The sequence below is a fragment of the Bos indicus genome, chromosome 6, assembly GCF_029378745.1.
Source record: "Bos indicus isolate NIAB-ARS_2022 breed Sahiwal x Tharparkar chromosome 6, NIAB-ARS_B.indTharparkar_mat_pri_1.0, whole genome shotgun sequence".
In the NCBI taxonomy this organism is placed as follows: domain Eukaryota; kingdom Metazoa; phylum Chordata; class Mammalia; order Artiodactyla; family Bovidae; genus Bos; species Bos indicus.
This window is the reverse complement of record NC_091765.1, coordinates 33,119,259-33,141,652: the sequence shown is the minus strand read 5'-3', so window position 1 is coordinate 33,141,652 and position 22,394 is coordinate 33,119,259. Positions and strand designations below refer to the sequence as shown.

At 37.4% G+C, this 22,394-nt stretch overlaps 1 protein-coding gene and 1 non-coding gene across 2 annotated transcripts in view; both read left to right on the top strand.

The window, feature by feature from the left end:
* Nucleotides 1-2,944: 2,944 nt before the first annotated feature.
* On the top strand, nt 2,945-3,051 carry LOC139183755 (U6 spliceosomal RNA). The gene has a single exon (XR_011567372.1). It is a non-coding gene; the product is annotated as a U6 spliceosomal RNA (small nuclear RNA).
* Nucleotides 3,052-12,026: 8,975 nt separating this feature from the next.
* The window catches only part of GRID2 (glutamate ionotropic receptor delta type subunit 2), a 1,601,543-nt gene continuing 1,591,175 nt past the window's right edge, over nt 12,027-22,394 (top strand). The window contains exon 1 of the mRNA XM_019962451.2: nt 12,027-12,526. Within this exon, the coding sequence (XP_019818010.1) occupies nt 12,439-12,526 (88 nt within the window). The 5' untranslated portion in view covers nt 12,027-12,438. The remainder of the gene's footprint in view (nt 12,527-22,394) is intronic.

Here is a 22,394-nt window from a genome sequence, read left to right as displayed (position 1 = left end):
GAGCACAGGCTCAATAATTGTGGCACATGGGCTTAGTTTCCTCCATGGTAGGTGGGATCTTCCCAAATCGGGGATCAAGCCCATGTCTCTGGCCTTGGCAGGCAGATTCTTTGCCAGTGAACCACCAGGAAAACCCTAGAAAGCATACAGTTGGGACTTGCCTGATGGTCAAGAATCCACCTTGCAAAGCAGGGGACTTGGGTTCCATCCTTGGTTGGGGAACTAAGATCCTGCATGCCATGGGCCAACTAAGCCTGTGTGCTGCAACTAGAAAGCCTACATGATATGAGAAGATCCCTTGTGCTGCAACTAAGATCTCATACAACCAAATAAATAAACAAATGTTAAAAAAAAAAAAAAAGCATATAGTTTGGTCTTTTTTTTTTTTTTAATACAATCTGATAATTTCAAACTTTATATTATCTGTAATTTAACCATTACCTCTATTTCTGGCTTGTTACCTATGGTGGTGGTGGTTTAGTCCCTAAGTTGTGTTTGACTCTTGTGAACCCATGGACTCTAGCCCTCCAGTTTCCTCTGTCCATGGGATTCTCCAGGCAAGAATACTGGAGTGGGTTGCCTTCCTTCTCCAGCGGATCTTCCCAACCCAAGACTCAAATCTGTGTCTCCTGCATTGCAGGGAGATTCTTTACCAACTGAGCTACAAGGGAAGCCGCAAATTGTTAGCTATATCTATTTAAAAATTTTTATTTATTGCTTTTTGATTTACAGTATTATATTTATCACAGTATATCTTGAAAAAATATCACATACCACGCTTTAATTTCCTCCTTCCTATCTTTTGTGCTATTTTTGTTTTACCTTTTGTTTCTACAATGCTTATAACTCTTTTCATACCCTGCTATCATTTTTACTTTAAAAACTCAATTGTCTTTACAGGGACTACAAAAGAGGAAAAAATGCATCTTTTATACTTATTCTATTTACTATTCTTGTTCTTTTTTTCTTTCTATAAATCCAAATTTCATTCTGTATTATCTTCATCCTTATGATCTATCTCTGAAATTTCTTATAGTGGAGGTCTTATGAAAATTAATTACTAGTTTTGTTTCCTGAAGCATCTTTATTTCATATTCATTTTTGAAAGATATTTTGCTGTGTTTAGTGTTCTAATTGAAGAATTAATTTTTTTCTTTTAATACATTACTGATGTCACTCCATTGTCTTCTGGCTTACATAGTTTTTGATGGGAAGTATTTTATGATTCTTACTTTTGTTCCTCTGTATGCAATATTTCTTTTCTTTTTTCTGCTTGCCTCCAACATTGGCTCTTAACTTTTTTCATAGCAATTTAATTATGATATGTTTCTCTATGTTTTGTACATCTTTAATACATTGGTTGGAGTTCTCTAAGATTCCTGGATCATTGGTTTATTGTCTTTCACTATATTTGGAAACTGATTCATGATCTTTTCTGGTATTTTTTCTTCTCCTTTCTCTTTATTTCCCTCTATAAATCAAAGTACACACATTAGACCATTTGATAGTGTCCCACAACTCAGGATGTTTTGCTCTACTTTTAAAAATTCGTTTTTCTTCTTATGTTTCATTTCAGATTTATATCAACCTACTTTTAGTTTAAAATTTCTTCCTCAGATGTGTCAAGAGCATCACAGTAATCTTCATCTTTGGGGGGCATTTATTTGGCTCATTTTAATAGTTTCTAATCTTTCTGTTGAAGTTTTTCATCTGTTCATGGATGTTCTTCACTTTTACCACCACATCCTTTAATTAAAGCATAGTTTTTATAAAGCCCTTGACTGATAATTTAAACATTTTGATAACTGCTCAATCTGCTGCTGTTGAGTGATTTATCTCTGGAAAATGGCTTTCTTATTACAGTACTTTGCCGTATAATTTTAGAATGTATACTGAACAATGTCAACTGAAGAACAGTAGAGTCTGAGATCAAGAGTATTTATAGCTGGAGATGAACACAATTCTTTTTCTGTTACAATGGTAGTAAATGATTCAGTTGGGTTTGGGTTTTGTTGCTAACATTGTTGCCCTTCAAGTTCTTCAGTGAGGGATTGCCTAAATCATGTGCTTGGTGTGAGACCCACGGTGCTAGAACTTTTTTATCAGTTTTTCTGCTTTAACCTCAGCTTTCAGAATGTGTTTAATGACTGCAAAACAATGGGTCTTTTCTCTTTACGAGTGGTAATCATCTATTGCTATTACTCAGTTCTGGACTCATGGTAGGGGCAGGGAGTGGATTTTTGGTTTATCTGATGAAAGCTCAGTTGTAGACAGTATCTGTGCCCCTGAGGATCAGGAAGGGGGTTGTGGAATTATTCTTGTTTCTCTCATCTCAGTGACAGTCATATTTACACTTGTATTTGTAGAGGTTATTAAACAGATGAGATAATTTTGCTCCTCCTTGCTCCCAGCAATAGCACATCTCTGCTTTATACAGCACAGGATTGTGACTCATAAAGTCTTTGTAGTCCAAACCCTAGTGGCAGACATTTTTAATTCTATCACTTTCCCAGAAGCAGTGATCTTTTCTTAATTTCTGAGGTCAGAAAGCAAAGAGCTCTTAACTCTTCCCCAGAAGCTGATGAGCTTTGCTTCTACACAAACATTGGATCTTTGCCTGGTCCCTGGTTAAAAGACAGTTTGCTGTCCCGTCCTCAGCAGTATAAAGCATTTTTCTTCCTAATGAGAAGAGCCCATGCAAATGCACCATATCTTGAGACTGTTCTGCCTTCACTATGCTTGCAGCAGTTATGGGGGTATTTCTGGTTTCCTGCCCTGCTCTCATTCCTTTCCATGAGCCCCTATGTAGATTCGTAGAAAAGAGCTTATGAGTGAGTGCACACTGCCTGTGTCTGATGCCCCCAGTTATTCTAAACTTTTATGCTGCTTCAAATTCATCCTTTAGGATTTCATTAAAATTTTTGATGATTTCTTCTTACCTGCAATGCTCGGTTCTGGAGCACATATACTAAAATTGGAATGATACAGAGAAGATTAGCATGGCCCCTGAGCAGGGATGACATGCAAATTCATGAAGTGTTCCGTTTCTTTTTTTGGACTTGCCTGGCGCCTCAGATGGTAAAGCCTCTGACCCGGGTTCAATCCCTGGGTCGGGAAGATATCCTGGAGAAGAAATCGGCAACGCACTCCAATATTCTTGCCTGGAAAATCCCATGGATGGAGGAGTCTGATAGACTACAGTCAATGAGTCACAAAGAGTCAGACAGGGCTGAGAGACTTCACTTTCACACCTGCTACACCAAATATTTCCTCTGTGCTCTGCCAAAGTGAAGAAAGTTTGTGTCCTGTCTTACATTAGAGGAGCTCACCACTTTTTGGAGCTTAGTTTACTTTGCTGTCTGACTGCCTCAACCTCTGATGGGTTCAAGGAAAGTTATACTTTTATCAGTTCAGTGCTCATTCATGTCCGACTCTTTGCTACCCCATGGACTGCAGCACGCCAGGCTCCCTGTCCATTACTAACTCCCAGAGCTTACTCAAACTCATGTCCATCAAGTCGGTGATGCCATCCAACCATCTCATCCTCTGTCATCCCCTTCTAATTCCGCATTCAATCTTTCTGAGCATCAGGATCTTTTCCAATGAGTCAGCTCTTCGCATCAGGTGGTCAAAGTATTGGAGTTTTAGCTTCAGCATCAGTCCTTCCAATGAATATTCAGGATTGATTTCCTTTAGGATTGACTGGTGTCATCTCCTTGCAGTCCAAGAGACTCTCAGGAGTCTTCTCCAACACTACCATTCAAAAGCATCAATTCTTCAGCACTCAGCTTTCTTTATAGTCCAACTCTCACATCCATACATGACCACTGGAAAAATCATAGCTTTAACTGTAGAGACCTTTGTTGGCAAAGTAATGTCTCTGCTTTTTAATATGCTGTCTAGGTTGGTCATAGCTTTTCTTCCAGAGAGAAAGCATATTTTAATTTTATGGCTGTAGTCAACATCTGCAGTGATTTTGGAGCCCAAGAAAATAAAGTCTGTCACTGTTTCAATCATCTCCTCATCTATTTGCCATGAAGTGATGGGATCAGATGCCATGATCTTAGTTTTCTGAATGTTGAATTTTAAGCCAATTTTTTCACACTCCTCTTTCACTTTCATCAAGAGGCTCTTTAGTTCTTTGCTTTCTGTTATACGAGTGGTGTCATCTGCGTATCTGAGGTTGTTGAAATTTCTCCCGGCAATCTTGATTCCAGCTTATGCTTCATCCAGCCCGGCATTTCGCATGTTGTACTCTGCATTTAAGTTAAATAAGCAGGGTGACAATATACAGAGACTTGACATACTCCTTTCCTGATTTGAAACCAACCTTTTGTTCCATGTCCAGTTCTAACTTGCTTCTTGACCTGAATACAGATTTCCTAGGAGGCAGGTCATGTGGTCTGATATTCCCATTCTTTAAGAATTTTCCACAGTTTAATGTGATCCACACAGTCAAAGGCTTTGGCGTAGTCAATAAAGCAGAAGTAGATGTTTTTCTGGAACTCTCTTGCTTTTTTTGGCGATTCAATGAATGTTGGCAATTTGATCTCTAGTTCATCTATATTTTTATAGATTATCCAATATTTTCTTATTTTTAGGATGAGAGCAATGTTCTCCTTTGGCTTTGTACATCCTAAGCAGAAATGGAAATCTATGAAACATTTTAAAAATAAAATATGTTTGTTGTTGAGGGATATATTTTCCTTCATCGTAGAAGTTCAAAATAGACACTGGAAATTCCTATTATAGCACAAAACAGAATCACTCCCCAGATATGTAGGTAGGGATAAACCAAACTACAAATCTACAATCTGGCTAATATAGCCATCCACAAACAGAGGAGAAAAAAACCAAAAAATTATTTTTGAAAAATAATATAACAGTACAACAAGGAATGTTCATTCTGTGCATAAAAGGGGGAAATTAACAGTTATATAAGTGTGAGATAGTCTGGGTTAAGTAAAAGTTAATAATTTTTTACCTAGAAACCTCATGTTTTTAATATGTTAATGTATACTCTAGATATCTAAAAAATATCTACTTAGTAGTTTTAATCTTATGTGGTCAATAAATCTCATTCCCCACCAATAGAACAAAGAATTCCCTAGTACACAATGTAAGATATGCTAGTTCAGATATTTCTAACTTTGTAGGCATTGAATTTTTTGTAAGATTGCTTCATTTTTATGACCTTAATATTGTGTTTAATTCTTTATGTTCCAGTTCTATCTTGATGAAATTTCTTACAAAGTGATAAATCAGTATATTGTAAAAAAAAAAAAAAAAAAATGAAACAAAGTGTTGACAATATGACTCATTTTATATTAGCAAACTTTAGATGAATTCTATCATATTTAATACAAAATTTAATTTTATTCCCCTTGCATTCTCTTTAGTCATATCAACCATACTGTGAATGCTGCTGCTAAGTCACTACAGTCGTGTCCGACTCTGTGCGACCCCATAAAGGGAAGCCCACCAGGCTCCCCCGTCCCTGGGATTCTCTAGGCAAGAACAGTGGAGTGGGTTGCCATTTCCTTCTCCAATGCATGAAAGTGAAAAGTGAAAGGGAAGTCGCTCAGTCGTGCCCGACTCTTAGCGACCCCATGGACTGCAGCCTACCAGGCTCTTGCATCCATGGGATTTTCCAGGCAAGAGTACTGGAGTGGGGTGCTGTTGCCTTCTCCAACACTGTGAATAAGTCAAGTTAAATTGGGAATAAGTCAAGTTAAATTGGGGCAGAATCATGTTTGGGCTTCTGTTGCTGAGGTAATTTTTTATGTCATATCCCAAAGAACCCTTTCAAAATATCTTTGGTAATTTTTATACCAAGAGATAACCACTATTTGTGTTGTAAACGATGGGACTGGTAAATAGGTGAAATGATCTTACTAATAGACTACTTTGATACCTCAGTAATATGTTTATTCTGCAATGAGTCAATATACTCATCTTATGCTGCCTGAATTATACTCCACAATATTTAAAATTTTTTATCATTTCACTTATAAGACAATTTATTTATTCATAATTAATTAAATATTTGGATTCACCATCAATTTACAGGACCAACAAGGAATAATGGATTTATTATATCTGACTATACTGATTATGTACTCTACCAGTAAGAAGTGAAATGAAATGTTTAAAATGTAAACACTACTTTGAAGTAAAGCCTGTAAAGCCACTATGTGTGTGTAAATGACTAACTATTGACCAAACTTTTGTTTCTCTATTTAAAGTTTTGCCCATGATATCTGCTATAAAATATATTTTAGGCTAAAATGTACACTTTTCTATCTGCAGCGTATTGCACAAACATATTTTGTATCTTAGCTACTTCTGTGCCCAAGAAATAGTTTCAAAAGAAACAGTTAATTTCAGAATTAAAATGGTTAACCATGGGAAAATAAAAAATACGATTTTAAAGGGTCAGGTAATTGATATTTATTATAGTTGACATCATGCATTTCTTTTTGCATTTGACCTATTTGTTAGACATTTGTTTCAAATGATACGCCACACCAGAAGGATCAATCAGATAATTCATAGACAATTTCCATCTTCCATGGCCAAGTGAAATTTCTTAACTCAAGGCGTATAAAATATTTTTTCTGTAGAAAAAAAGATATAGCTAAATAAACCTCATTTTAAAACTTTAACATTTACAGCAAAAATTTGAATGCTATATCACAGTGTTCTAATTATCCCTATCATAGGATTGACTGTCATATTATTAAAGATCATCCTATTGATGTTTAATTCTGAAGTAACTGATAAAATTTCAGAAGGCATGAATAAAGCAGAGATAAGAGCATGATAATAGATATTTACTATATTTGTAAGCTATAGAAGAAATAAAACTTCAGAAAATCAAGTTACCAAAAAAAGGTCACTTAAAGTATCAAGTTTACTTAAATATAGTAATTTGATTAATATGGGTTAATTATACTCTGGTAAACTGTTAAGTATTGAGACATTTCAAAAAGTAAGCTGATTAAATCTACAACAAGCATGGCTGCCATCTTGTGGGGACAGGAAATAATGTAGTGAGGGGCCAATCTCAGTAAAGAACCTCTGTTGGCTTGTGAGTCATCATTTGACCTCCCTATACCAACTTCTTGGTATTTAATGTTAATATTCCACTTTAAAATTCCATATCAACATCTAGACAGAACAGATAAAAGGTCTAAAGTAAAAGAGGTCTACCAATATATATAACTGAACTCTTGTTACTAAAATTTCAACATCATGGCTAATGTATGGACAGTGGAAAAGTTATGAAATTCAAGGTTTTGACTTGAATTAACTTTAATAATAGATGAGTTTGATAGAGTGCTTATATTTTAAAAATTATCAAATAATCTAGTTGCAAAATTTGGTTGGAATTTGCATCACATTGAGTTAGAAGAAAATATGACTTTGCTCTGGTAAAGCAGCTTTACAGATTTAGGGAAAGCTTTGAAAGGGAGGAAGGAATTAAGATATTAATGTGGAGGGAAGGAAGGAAAGAAGGAAGAAAGATAGGAAGGAAGGAAGGGAGTGTCACCAATCACTAGTGTTATGGGTAAAACAGTTTGACAGAGTAGAAAGTGATGAGTCTTGCAAGGCTGACCTAAAAATAAAAGAACATAGTATACCCAGTGTGAATATGTTATTATGGTATACAGGAATATGTGTAAGAATGATTTTCTTGGAGCATATTTAAAAGTAAAAAAATGTGTTTTCTAAGTTCAAGTCCTTAAACAAATTATCAGTACAACTTCTAGGGCTAAGTTTCTCATCTTTTTCTAGAAAACCAGACACTGAATAATAGAGGCCTTAAGTTCCCATTGAGTTCCTAACTTCTTTGATCTACATAGTATAAAAGTTGCCTTTTCAGCCTCTCAAACAAACAAAAATTCCTTTTGCACTTCTGCAAATGAACAAGTCAATTATAATTTTACGGTCATAATTTATTACTACTTGCATATATAGTCAGTTATCGCTCTTACAGATTTTTTTCCTTAATATTTATGATAAAGTTACATGATACTTAGACATCTTTTGTGTGCCTATCTGTATTTATAATACTAATCATACACTTATGGTGAATTAGAAAGAAGGACCAAAAGGCATTATACTCCATTTATTTTCTATGATATTCAAATTAATTTTCTACTAATTTTTAAGTACACTTCTCATATATTTACAGATTTTTATGCTAAAACAAAATAAATCTCTCGAGTAACTGAATATTATTGAAGAGTTCTTTAAAAATGATTAATGTAAGTTGACTTACTGATGTTATAACATCCTATGAGCAGTTAATTTTTAAAGTTAAGACACTGGTATTTTTAGTATTTTTTTAAAAGTGAAAATGAAAAATTTGTATGTTCCCAGTATTTTCATTAAGTTGCCTTCTTTACACATAGTACATTGTAACAATTAAAGGAGATTGTAATTTCATGTCTCCTCAACAATAAATGAACATGCCTCCAAAATTATGTTCTTTCATAAAAATCATTATATTTTCCATTTTAAAGTTGCTAAGATTATCGAGCATTTCTTCAAATATTGATGTTCACATCACAACTAATGACTGAATGAAGTGACAGTCTTCACATCACATAGAAACAATAAATTCATAAATCATAGTTCAATTACATTTTTATTCCAAAAATTAATCATTGGTTATAAAACTTTGGTAAATGAAAGCCCTGTTTTTTTTTTTCAAAATGTTATAATGTCACAGTTTTGAATTTCAGTGCAGCAAACTACTTGTGTGATAACGCATGAATTACAGCTAAACTTAGCTGTAATTAGCCTTTACTAGACTAACAAATAGACTTCATCAAAAGCCTATATGAATTTGTTAATTTTTCCCTCTAGAACTTAACATCCAATTTACAGATTAAAAGGCTGACTAAATATTAGATCATAATATGCAATTTTCTAAAATAGAAAATATAGTTAACATAAAAATTAAAAATGTGTTTAAATTTATATTCTACACAAAATCTATTAATTAGAACTCACTGGACACAGAAATTATTTGGATGGAGGATTTTAGAATGATGAAAATGTTTTCTTCCTAATACACTAGAACAGATTTCCAATAGAGAAGATAGTATCAATTGTCTGTATTTAGCTACCTCCAGCAATGACATTTATTAAGCAAGGATGGGGCCAGATAATGTTTTGTAGTTCCTCCTAGTTCTCTGATTCTAAGATATTAAAGTGTTTTTTCCATGTTAATAGCTACTTCACAATTTTTTCTTGGTTGGGCATATACTAACTCATCAATTTTTAAAATGTCCTTGTGAGTAATAAAATATAATAGAAGAAAGCTATGAGGAGATATGTCCATTTTTCCAAAGACTTCATAATCTATAACAACAAAATATGATCCATGAAATTGAAACTGAACCCTTTAAAAAGTAAAATGATATCAAGAAGATCAATAAAATCAATATTGAAACAATGTATACTAATAGAAAAAATAAAGGAATGATGAAAATTGATAGGAATTAATCAGTGGTTCGGAGAAGGTGATGGCACCCCACTCCAGTACTCTTGCCTGGAAAATCCCACGGATGGAGGAACCTGGTGGGCTGCAGTCCATGGGGTCGCACAGAGTCGGACACGACTGAGCGACTTCACTTTCACTTTTCACTTTCATGCATTGGAGAAGGAAATGGCAACCCACTCCAGTGTTCTTGCCTAGAGAATCCCAGGGACGGGAGAGCCTGTTGGGCTGCTGTCTATGGGGTCGCATAGAGTCGGACACGACTGAAGTGACTTAGCAGCAGCAGCAGCAATCAGTGGTTGCTTCTTAAAAGCACTGATTTATGCCAAATTCAGAAGAAGGTGATGAATTTCAAGTAAACCAAGGGGCTCTATGTAAAATGATGTGACTAAAATATGAATAAGCTACAGTCCTCACGCTCAAGGTGTCAGTGGTGTAGCTCAGAATTTGTCCCGACTCTAATACAAAAGTAGAGTGTGCTGTGAAAACACAGGAAGATGAGTTTATTCCGTATGCTGTTGTTTAGACTCTAAGTCATGCAGGACTGTTTTACAACCGCATGGACTGTAACCCACATGCCTTCTATGTCCATGGAATTTCCCAGGCAAGAATACTGGAATGGGTGGCCATTTCCTTCTCCAGGGGATCTTTCCAACCAACAGATTGAAACCAATTCTCCTCCATTACAGGTAGATTCTTTATAGCTGAGCTGCCAGAGAATCCATTTATTCCATATGATTCCCATGTTAAAGGACTGGATATGACTTCATGGGTATAATTTGAACTAAGCCCTTGAAGTGGCTGAGGAGAGTGGTTGGGGGGCTGAATAGGTGCCCTTTCAACAGAATTGTTAACTTAAGTAACAATATGGTAGCACATTTCCCAGAATGTTCAGTTAAAAAATACACAACGTGAATGAAAGAAATCATCTCACAGAGGTGATGATATACAATTATGTTTGGCGAAATAATAGCCTAATACACCAGACTAGAGAGAAGTGCTCAAGCGAGAGTGTAAAAAGAAGAGATTTGCCAAATTTGGAGATAAGGGAGGGCTCCAAAGGTTGAGGAGTTTGATATCCATAAATGCCAAGTAGCAACATTCCCCAAAGATTCCAATTATAATTGAAATATTAGGCCTGTTTATACCTGGCCTCAACTACTCACTTGGTTTCCTTAACACATCTCCAGTCTGAAATGAGGCCAGACTGGATACAAGTTAACCATTAGAAGAAAGGAAGTCACAATCCTCAGGATTTTAAGGAGAATGCTTGCAGAAAATCCTTTCATTCTGGTACTGGGAGGCTGTCATTCAGTACTTTCTCACCTCTTTCCATGGAGAAGCAACCAACTTCCTCATTCTGCATTAATGTATACGGTCTGTGGCGAGCTAGCTAATGTAATGTTTTTATCAAATGTTTCACTGAAGCATGCATTTTGTTTCACGTAATTGTTAAATTTTTAAAATGTCAAGATCTTCTTTATCTTTTTTCTATCCCGACTGCCTAAAAAATACTCTGGAGACAGAAAAAAAAAATCACTGTATGAAAGGTAATTAGCACGCCCTCTCCTTTCATATATATATATATATATATATATATATATATATAACTTTATAATTGAAATCTCATTAAAAGCTTTCTAGGTCTCCTTTTCCCTTAGTGACCAGGTGTCCCTAATTTGTTTTTAACCGATGTGACTAATTCCAGGCAAAGACTAGAAAAAGTCTGATACCTGTTGGAGAATTGCAATAACAAGGTTAAATAAGTGGGGTGGCTTTTTTAGGTTGGCTTTAACCTCCTTAAGGAAAAAAAAAAAAAAAAAGGTTTCAACGTCTTTTCTCTTGGAGTCCTGCCTTTTTCTCAGTCCCGGTTGAAGATTCCAAGGGAAATGAGAGCACTATTTTGTTTCTCCCTTGTATTGCAGATAGGGGGAGGAGGTGGTTATTAGAGAGAAGCTCTTCCTCTCGGTTTTCCCCTCTCCGCCTGATAGCACCGCTCTCTCGCGGGCTCGCTCGTTCTCCTAGGTGATCCATTTCTAGGCAACGTGGGTCTAGCGTTGAAGCTGCCAGGCTCGCTCCTTGCTCGCTTCCTGCATCCCGCCAGGCGAACCGCTCCAAAAGCATCCTGCAGCCCGCGGCAGCTTCCCTCCTCCGGCCCGGCCCCGCTGCTAGCACCCGGCTCAACTCCCCCGCCACCGCGCCCCAGCGAACCGGCTCCGCGGGCCCGCCTCGCCGAACTCCGCTCCCGCCTCGCGCAGAAAGGGAATTTTCTCTGCATTACTATCTGCATTACCTTGAAGTTCACTTTTACTACCCCTCTTGGAGAGGGTTTTTTCCCCCCCCTACTGGAATCTGGCTGTTCCGCTCGGAATCTCCTAATCTTGCCACTTAGATTTTATTTTGGCAGCGAAGACCAGCGATTCTCCGCGGGCCGTTGGGGCGGGGGGGAGGGGGGCTTTTTCGGTGGGGGGAGGGGGAGGGGAACATCCGGCGTGAGGCGGGGGGTTGGGGGGGTGGTCTGTTGGAAGTTGCGGCGGAGCTGGGACCGGAGACCCGCGGCCCCGGCGCAGCGATGGGGATGGTCTGAGCTCCAGCCTCTCCCCCTTGCCCGAGAACAACGAGGCTGGATACATTTTTAAAAAGCCAAACTGCAAACAACTCTGGCGATGCCAAAATTCCCCTCCAAGTGACACGGCTTCGCGAAGGAGGTTTCCTCAGGCTGGGCTCTTTCTGTTACTCGCTCTGCCTTCCTCAGCGACGATTAAAAGCTTTGGTCTGGTTATAGGAATTTAGGGGGGAAAAAAAAGGAAAAGAAAAAGAAAAAGCTTGTGCTAAACTATCGTGACCTCAAACTCTTTGGACTTTTATATATTTATTTTTAACATCGAAAGAAAATACATCCTAAAAGAGAATCAGCCTAGGAGGAGATGGAAGTTTTCCCCTTGCTCTTGGTTTTGTCCGTCTGGTGGTCTCGAACCTGGGACTCGGCGAATGCGGATTCGATCATTCACATCGGTAAGAAAGGGCTGGTGCTGCCCGTGGGTACTTTGACCGTTTGGTTTCGCAGACGTTTCCCCTTTGCTTCCCCCTCTCCGCCCTCTGTGTGGCTCGTTGGCGGTGGCTTCGGTTCATTGCCCCTTCCCGCTACCCTTCCCTCACACTTGTGCAGTTTTCTGGAAGGATGTGGATGCTGAACCTGGAGTTGTGCTGTTGTTTCGCGGTGAATCCTGGAGCGTGGGCTGGATGCGTGGGGTCTCAATTTACCTCAGCGTGCGTGTGTGCCGGGGAGCGCTGGGGGCTTCTAAATGTGTGAGGAAAGGAAGTTTCATCGACTCTACCTTCCATATTCTTTCCCGCATGCATATTTGCTCCATTAAAAAAAAATAATATATGTATATATATATCTTTGGGGGGAACAGAGAGTCATCTGCGAAGCGAAAAGAGCTGGGGTGGGAGATGGGGGTGGGCGGTGGGGGTGGGCGAGAGCTCCCTTCGGATCGAACAGGTGGTTTTGCAACGTGAGCGGGCCGCGTTCGCCGCAGCGCGTGCGGCGGTGACGGGGTGCTGGCGGCGCCCCCAGCCCCCTGCTCTTCTTGCTGTCCTCTCGGCTTTGCGGTACTCGCGCCGAGTAGCCGCCACCGTGACGGGAGGGGCCGGCGGCCGTGTCGCCGAGGACCGGGAGCCGCGCACCTCGCTGCCCGGCTCGCGCTCGCCGGCCCTGGCCTCCGGCGCCGGGGGAAAAGCGGGAGCAGAGGCGCGCGGGCTGCCCTCGTGGGCAGCCTCGCAGACACCTGCCTCGCCTCGCCGTCAACTCGCGAGTTGCAGCGCTAGGCCGAGAGCAAAGGCGCTGGGGCTCGGGGTGGCCTGACTCCGGGAAGGACGCCGAGCCGGCTTGGAGATGCTTGTGGCCCCACCTATTGGCAACCAGACGGGCCGGGACTGGCCGCGGCGGGCGCTGGCGCGGGGGCGGGCGCGGGTGGGGGCTGCGCGTCATTATCATGCACCGCGCTCGCGGCTTCAGGCTCCAACTCTTCTCACTTGCTAATCCGTGAGAGCTGAACGGAGACGGGCTCTTGCAGCCTGCTCTACGTTAATGCGATGATTTCCTTTTCGGAAATTCGCGTCCGCGGGCCAGCGAGGTTCAGTAGCGCTGAGGAGAGGCCCCTCTTGGGGAATTTTTCTGGGCACAAGACTTTTATCTGTCCACACGGTTTGATGGTCTGCAAATTGAGGCGACAGATGGGTCGCAGCATCTCCCCATTCCGTCCCCCTGCTCCTCCCCCGAGCAACACACACAGACAGGCACGCGCGCGCGCATACCCCTTCTTCCCCCCAACACACACACACACACACACACACACTTACGTTCTGAAAGGGGAACCTAGTGCAGGTGGAGGTTGTGTCTGCCCTAGCCAGGGATTTCTGGTGTGTGAACCCGCGGAGGTCAGCCTCAGCTCCAGGGGGCTCCCTCTCTTGGTCTCAGAGGCTGTCTTGTAAACATGTCTGCCATTCTCTATCGTTTATATCAATAGAGCCATATAGGTTCCTGTGCGAGGAGTAGTAAGGTCAGGGTTCAGAAAACCTTGTACGTAGTCATTTAGTAAATTAATCACTAGATAGCTTGCCTACTAGATCACAGTTTGCCTGGGGGCAACAGTGCCTGTGGGTTCAGAACTTTTCAGGGAGAAATTGTGGCCTCATTGAGAGGTTCAGTAATGTTCTGATAAGAGTTCAGAAATGACGTATCCTCTGTTAAAGAAATGACGTACATTTAATTTATATCCAGTTGTAAATGACTGAAGCAGGAATACAGATTTATATTATCACAGTACCTTTACATTCACATTGTGTTTACGAGTTTCTGCCTTATGCTCCTCATTGCTCAGAAGCGAGGGTGTGGGTAAATGCTTATTTTATTGCTTATTCAGTGGTCTACACAATAAGTACTTTACTTGCAAACACCTGCAGCTGTTACTGTCCTCTACCAGATAAATACTATCTTGCAATGCAGTCTGGGTATTTGTTTCAAAATAGAACACAACTATTGTATTTTTTCCTTTGAGGTCTATCAGTCAGTATGACATGGCTTACTTATTTATAACCTGACCTGCCACCCCAAGTTACTGTGTACAAATTAGAGATTTCTTTAGAAAGCTGATTGTATGCATTAAATGTATATATTGATATTACTGAAATAAATATTTAATTCTCAGATAATTTGACTTGAATTCATTTAGTACATTACACAAGAGAATTGCCTTCTTTATAGACTACCTAATATTGCCATGAAACTAGCAAATTGATGGTTGTTTCAGATGCTTCATATCTTTTATAACATACTGAAAAATGTTACCTCCTAAATTAAAAAAAATGATCAAGTGTAATTTATGTTCACGTCAGAGGTTAAAATCCTCTTTCTCTTCCACCCCCATCCTAGCTAAACTATAATGAATTAAAAACTGACTAGCTATGTCAAAATTTTTAAAGTATCAGTTAATAGTCTTTGGATCAGCTTACTTGGTTGAGTAGGAAAAGATAATTATCTTTAGGGGGGTAGTCTTCATTTAAGTATTTAATTGTGAGAAATATGCTTATGGCAAACATATTTTAGGACTAAAGGGATAAAAGTGATGAAACTGGAGGGGAAGTGAATATTTCAACTCTATAGATATAAAGAGATATGCAGAAATGAAAGGTTTTCACAGCCTCATGTGATGTGTTCAGGTAGAAAGTAGCTGCAATATGTAGTTCAGGCGAGCTGGAAAGATAAAAAGACACTGCTCTAATAGGTTCTTTAAATATTGAATCTTTTTGGTATTGAACCAAAGTGTATGTATGAAAACCGTCTCTTCTTCCTCTTTGTTTTTATTTCATGCAGGTATTTTTTAATAAAATCAATTGTATATTTTAAATTCATATGTTTTTGAGCACATTAGTTGACTGCAATGATGAGATATAATGGTTAAACTCTAATAATTTAAATGAAAATATTTATTAGTCAAAATGAACTAATGTAATTACTTTGAATTTCTGTTAAATTGTATTTTAAAGATAATTGATAATTAGAATATTGTTTCATACACATGTACATGCAATACATGCACAGTGTTTGGAAATAAATTACCTCAGTTGTGATCTTCTTTGCCCCCCACACAAGGAAAGGTCTTTTGACGTATAAAATCTGTGCAATTTTGAATTATGCTTCTACTTTGAGCTTGTGCATTGATTGAGTAATTTCATCAGACTCACATTACTTGATTGCTTAGAAGTTTCCTAATGATCTGCATTCTGTAGGAAGAACCAAAAAGTCGTGAGTGGAATGGCAATGATGTTGTGTTTTATGAGGCTATTCAAAAGTCGCTCTGATTTATGTAGCTAGAAAGCTCCAAAGTCTTTGAGATTAGCCACGCTGACTGCTATTTTCTTCATACATCAGTCGTCCCACACTCTTTACTCTCTAAACACAACAGGAGTTTAGAGCACTGCTTTAATTAAGCAGGGATTAGGTGGCATTTCCAGTCAACCGCACAGTTTGTGTCTTGCTTCATATCTAATACAGAGGATCTCATGTTTTAACAGTTTAATGTGTGCTCATTTCTTATCTGGTTCCTGTGCCCACAGAACTGATTGAGATGAGCCATCCTCAGTTACATATCTCTACAAGGGAACACTCAAACAGTGTACTTATTCATATATTACAAAAACCACAAGCATATTTTTATTGTTATCGGTCATGGTAAAATACCTTATGCCAACAGGGAATATAAATAAAGCACTTATGCATGTTTTTCTCATAAGCAAATGATACTTTGTCCTCTGAGACCATAATCATCAACTATGACATGTTTGAGAAGCCTAAGACAATTCACAGAATGTTTTCATCATGAGAAAGTTTAAAGTACAAAACTGATGGGTGAATAAAATGTGTCACCACGTTATAAACATTATAAATATAATTGATGGCAAGTTTAAAGCATTAATTTTCATTACTGCTGCACTGAGGACAATTTTATCAAATAGAGAATGTTGTGACATTTCCAGAAGTTGTACTGTGTCTTCTGTCAAATTGTTTTTTTTTCAACTCTTCACATGATTTGCATTGGTTAATGACAGCCTTCAGGAGTCATCAAGAACTCTCTACTGTATAAGACATTTCAGTAATTTAAGTTATCCTTTTATGATTTACAATAGTTGTTTGCTTCCTAAGTTATAGATAAGTTATATTGTAAACTTCTAGAGAGTATTAAGAAGTAACTTCTGGATATAAAATTGGGGTATACTTTATAATGTATACTTTTTTGTATCAATAATACAGTTATTTAAAGTGCAATTCAGATGTGCATTAAGTTAGTGTTATTAATCAACAATATCAACTGTGACATGATTAATAAGCCATTACACTGAGGACCTTTGCTTTCTACTCCAAGTGAAATGTACATCTGATAAGTAGCTCCTATAAATTTTAATTCAAATATGAATAAAAATCAAGATCATTAACTTTCAACTTAACAATATAAACCAGTTGAGGTTATTAAGAGTAATGGAAGGTGCATTATATTTAATTCTAATCGCTAAGGCTCAGTTCACCATACTGCAAGTTTATCTCAAAAATATGTAATTTTAAAACCACATTTTAATGCAGAAGGTTGTTTCCCTTCACCTGCATGTAATACTTTAGTATTAAAAAGTAAAGTATTTGGTGCTGCTATTAGATTTTCATGATATTTCAGACAATAGCATATTGGTGAGTAGTGTTACTTAGGTTGACTACAAATATAGTGTTTATTAGAAGTTACATTTGTGGCCCTATAAAGATAATTTTGCCATTAGGTGTCACTGCATTCTGAGCTGTTCCTTTGTAGTCCTACTTGAAAATCAAATGAATTATTTTTCTTTTTTAATTTTAGGGAAAAGATGCCATTTCATTAGGATTGTGATACTCTAGGGTACAGGTGGTCTTTATTTTCAAACAAGAAAAAGAAATGCTATCCCCGACTCTTGTAAGAATTTAATTCTAGGACATATCAACATTCTATATTATCTAGATTCGATTGCTGGATTTAGTGGTGTAAATTTTTCACAAAATTAAAATACAGCAGAAATATACTCTTACACTTGTACTATCTATGGAAAAACTAAAATTCCAAATAGTATGTAAATACGCTTACTAGTGCTGGTCTAAACAGACATTATGGCAACCCACTCCAGTACTCTTGCCTAGAAAATCCCATAGACAGAGAAGCGTTGGTAGACTACAGTCCATGGGATCGCAAAATGTCGGACACGACTGAGCGACTTCACTTCTTCAAACAGACACTAGTAACTGGTTAACTAGGGAACATTTTGGGTCCCAAACTGATTGATGTTTATAACATGAAACACTTACAGAGCTGTGAAAAAGAAAATGGGCACAAATATAAATGTATTTACAAATGTCAACCATTGAATTTTGTGAATGATCATGTATATTTTCAGATAATTTTGGCATGGGAAGTATGAAGTTTTATGTATTATATCAGTTTCTTCCACACACACACCACCACCACAACTACCACTACCACAAGCACCATCAGGTTTGTGTGCTAATATGAAACCAGTGTCTATTATCAAGTAGAAGTTTTCCTGTTTATTTGACTTAAGAGGCAAAAATCTTTCTTTTGGCATATCCTATTATAAGACTAATGGAGAATGAAACTAAGGTCAACTTTGACCTGGTATATTAGTTTTAACGTTGGCAAATCACATAATTAGAGAATGGAATACTGGGTTAAATGAATGAACAGTTTATCATATTATGTTAGACCTTGCCCTGTGCCAATATTTAATAAACTATTTGGAATAATATATTATTAAAATTCATAGTAAAAATGATCAGATGGATATCTGAAGGATAAGGGAAAAAAAACTAGAGTAATTCTGGGATTGGTTATTAAGAAGGCATCTGTGGAGTTAGGTCATTTCAGCTGGTGAATTTTAGCATTTAGATGTGGACAGAAATTTTAGAAAATGTGAAAAACAGAAGGAGGATATAAGACAGTAAACAGTGTTCTGGATTAGAATTTTGAGTGTTTAGGGTTAAGTGCCAATTTTACCAATAACTTATTGAACTATATTAGGAAGCTATTTATTTTATTTAGTCCTCATTTTTATTAACCCTAAAACAAGCTTTAGATTAATGTTCATTTAAGCTCTACAGTTACATGACCTAAAATAAAGACAAATTCCTATATTTCAGAAGAGATACAGTCAAGTATGGTTCAAACAGCCATTTTTAATAGTTAGGTTTAGCGTGAATTGAAAAAAATACAAGGGGAATAGGTGGATCACAGAACCTTAAACCTTCAAATTAAGGACCCCTTAATATGAAGATGACTTCCCTGGTGGCTCAGACTGTAAAGCGTCTGCCTAGAATGCGGAAGACCCAGGTTCAATCCCTGGGTGTGGAAGGTCCCCTGGAGAAGGAAATGGCAATCCACTCCAATATTCTTGCCTGGGAAATCCCATAGATGGAGGAGCCTGGCAGGCTACAGTATAGGGGCGCAAAGAGTCAGACACGGCTGAGCGACTTCACTTTTACTTTTAATATGAAGATTTTTTGGTATTAACAAGAATTATTGTATATTTGTTAATCAGACATTCTAGATAACTTCAGTATCAGAAGGGAGAGCTGGGTTTTTTTTTTCTAATTTAATTTAATTTAATTTTTTAACTTTACAGTATTGTATTGGTTTTGCCATATATCAAAATGAATCCGCCACAGGTATACATGTGTTCCCCATCCTGAACCCTCCTCCCACCTCCCTCCCCATACCATCCCTCTGGGTCCTCCCAGTGCACCAGCCGCAAGCATCCAGTATCTTGCATCGAACCTGGACTGGCGACTTGTTTCATATATGATGATATTATACATGTTTCAATGCCATTCTCCCAAATCATCCCACCCTCTCCCTCTCCCACAGAGTCCAAAAGTTCTATACATCAGTGTCTCTTTTGCTGTCTCATATACAGGGTTATTGTTACCATCTTTCTAAATTCCATGTATATGCGTTAGTATACTGTATTGGTGTTTTTCTTCTTATTTTACATTTTGTGTTTGTTTTCTCTAGGGTTAGTATTTAGATGTTACATACAGTGCTAGTGTATCCCGCAATACTAGTGTACTTTCAGGATGACTGGAGGAGTGAGTAGTCATGTTCTAACCAGCAGGGACTACAGGAGCCCTTAGAATTTACCAAGTCGAAGTGCATCAGGAATATTAGAATGCATTTGGCGCCACTCAAAAATGTAGTGTATAAAAGAAACAGCCAGTGTTTCTTCAGTGTTTTCATTGTTTTGGATTCCTGCCCCAGGTATTCCTGCTTTTACCCTACTGTTGTTCATGAAATGGTTGTCATTGTGAAGCTGAGGCTGGGTTTACTCATTGAAAGCCTTCCTGAGTGAATAGAAGGAAGCCAGAGGCAAGCACAAGGAGCTCACAAAAAGCCTCCCTGTGTGTTAAACATTTTAAAATTACTCTGTAATCAAGATCATTATTAACAGATATTTTTATTCATGAAAAAAGATTGTTATTATTTTTATTAAAACAACTGTAAAATTTTTTTTCATCCCCAGATAATTCAAAGTAGTTTTTAAAATAATAATTTTATTGCTCTGAATTTTATTTTATTGCTCCGAATACTTGATTTTTCCCAAGTAATCTTGAAAAGGTGATTGTTTCATTATCAAAATCATTATAATTCTTTAAGTTAGTTCCCTAAACCCACAGGGTAAGGTATATATTATTATCAATATGCTGTATGTATGCTCTTTGGGAGAATAGTATATCATCCAACAGACATTGGATGATATGAACTACTGTTCATATGAACTTTATGAACTACTGTTTTTTAGGTCCTGGATTTAAAATGTCAAACAAGTAAACTAATATGCCCTTATATTTAAGTAATTGCACTCTCATGGGGGTAGCAGCCAGATAAATAAGGAAATACATGTTATAATGTCAGGTAGTGATAAATGCTTTTAAGAAAAATGAAGGAATGGCACTGTATTTTGAGTAGGGTGGTCTGGTAAGACCTCCTGAAGAGATGATTATTGGAGCAGAGACTTGATTCCAAAAAAGGAAATTAGCCATGTGGGTATCTGATGAAAAAGGATTTCAGCCAGAGGGCATAGCAAAGGCAGCTGCCCTGAGATAAGACACTAAGGAATCTGCTTAATTCATTTAAGGAACATCTTAAAAGTCAGTGTGAAACAAATGTGTAGAGAGCAAAGCAGAAAGTAGAAGGAAATAAGTCTAAGAGGCAAATTGGGAAGATCCTATCATAGCTTATAAGTCATGATATGGTATTTAGATCTGAGTATATAGGATGCCCTCTGGAGAGTTGAGATCAAACACATGCTATGTAAAACTTTGTGTTTTAGAAAGATAAGTATATCTGCTTGGTAGAACTGATTGAAGTAGTCATAGGAACATTATTATGTACTACCATTTGACAGTACTAAATTGAACTATTCTAATAGTTTGTTGCTGAGTTAGTTGAGCAGTTTAAGATTGTGGGTGTATTTTGAAGTTTATAAAAGAAATAGGATTTTCCAATGAAACTTCTTCTGGGAGAAATCCAGAGACAATAATGAGGTTTCTGAAGTATTTTACCTAAGCAAGCAGGTAACTAAAATTGCAAACATGGGGCAATGGGTAAGTTTTAGATAAAAGTCAAAATTTACATTTATTACATTTGATATTTCTATTAGACATCAAATTTGAGAATTTAAGTTGGTAATTGATTACATTAGTCTAGAATTTCGGGGGGAAGTTAGGAATTCAAGCTGCACATTAAGAATTCATCATTACAGACATGATCTTTAAAGCAATGGGAGAGGATAGTACACTTAAGGAATAATTATGCAAAAAGAAGAGGTCAAAGATTATATACCAAAGGGTGTTCCAAAGTGTAGAGGTCAGGGTGAGAATCTAGGAGAAGAGAAAGATGTGTGACCTGTGAGTTAAGAAGAAAGCTAGGAATATGGTGTGTTCTGTAAGCCAAGTGAGGAAAGTATTTCAAGGAGAAAACCAGAAATTCTGTCAAATTTTATGGATGAAAACTGAAACTTGACTACTGGGTTTAGAAATGTTGAGGACAAAAGTGACTTTGACAAAATTGCTTTCAGTGCACTGAAGTGACAACATACAGATTGGCAAGGAATCAAAGACTTAATGGGACTTGAGGAATTCTATGAGCTTTGCTTTAAGGGACAAAAGGGTATGGTGGTGGTGGGAATACGAGGTAAAGGGAAGATTTTGTTTTTAATGATCAAAGTTTGGATATTTAGTAATTTTTTTAAAGTTTAAATCATAAGAAAATTTTCAGTAAGAGGATTCAAAATAAAATGTTCATTTTAATTCAGTCCTATTGGATTCTTGAATTTAGATAACACATGTTCAAATAGCATTGTGTTTTTGATTGTTGTTTATGTTTTTTTTTTAGTTTTGTAATCTCTGGCCAAGTGATACTGGGCCAATGCCAGTGGATTTAGACAAAGAAACTTATATTAATATGTCCTCTCTGAAACAGAATCAGTTAGTTGTTCTGCAGTTTTGCTTCATGTAGTTTCCCATATTAGCACTCAAATTTAGACAAAAAAATTTTACCTGAAATTATGAATGTATTATATTTTATGGAGTATTGATATACCATTACAAGTAGAATCAACATTTAGTATTTTAGTATTTGTTAATTTTAGGGACACACCATATTCCTATATAAATGGCATTAAAATAACATTAAGATAGCATAAAAGCCTCTCATTAAAATAGACACATTTGAATTGAATAAAAGTTTCCTCTAAGTAAATTTTATTATGCATTCAATTTACTTAAATCAGT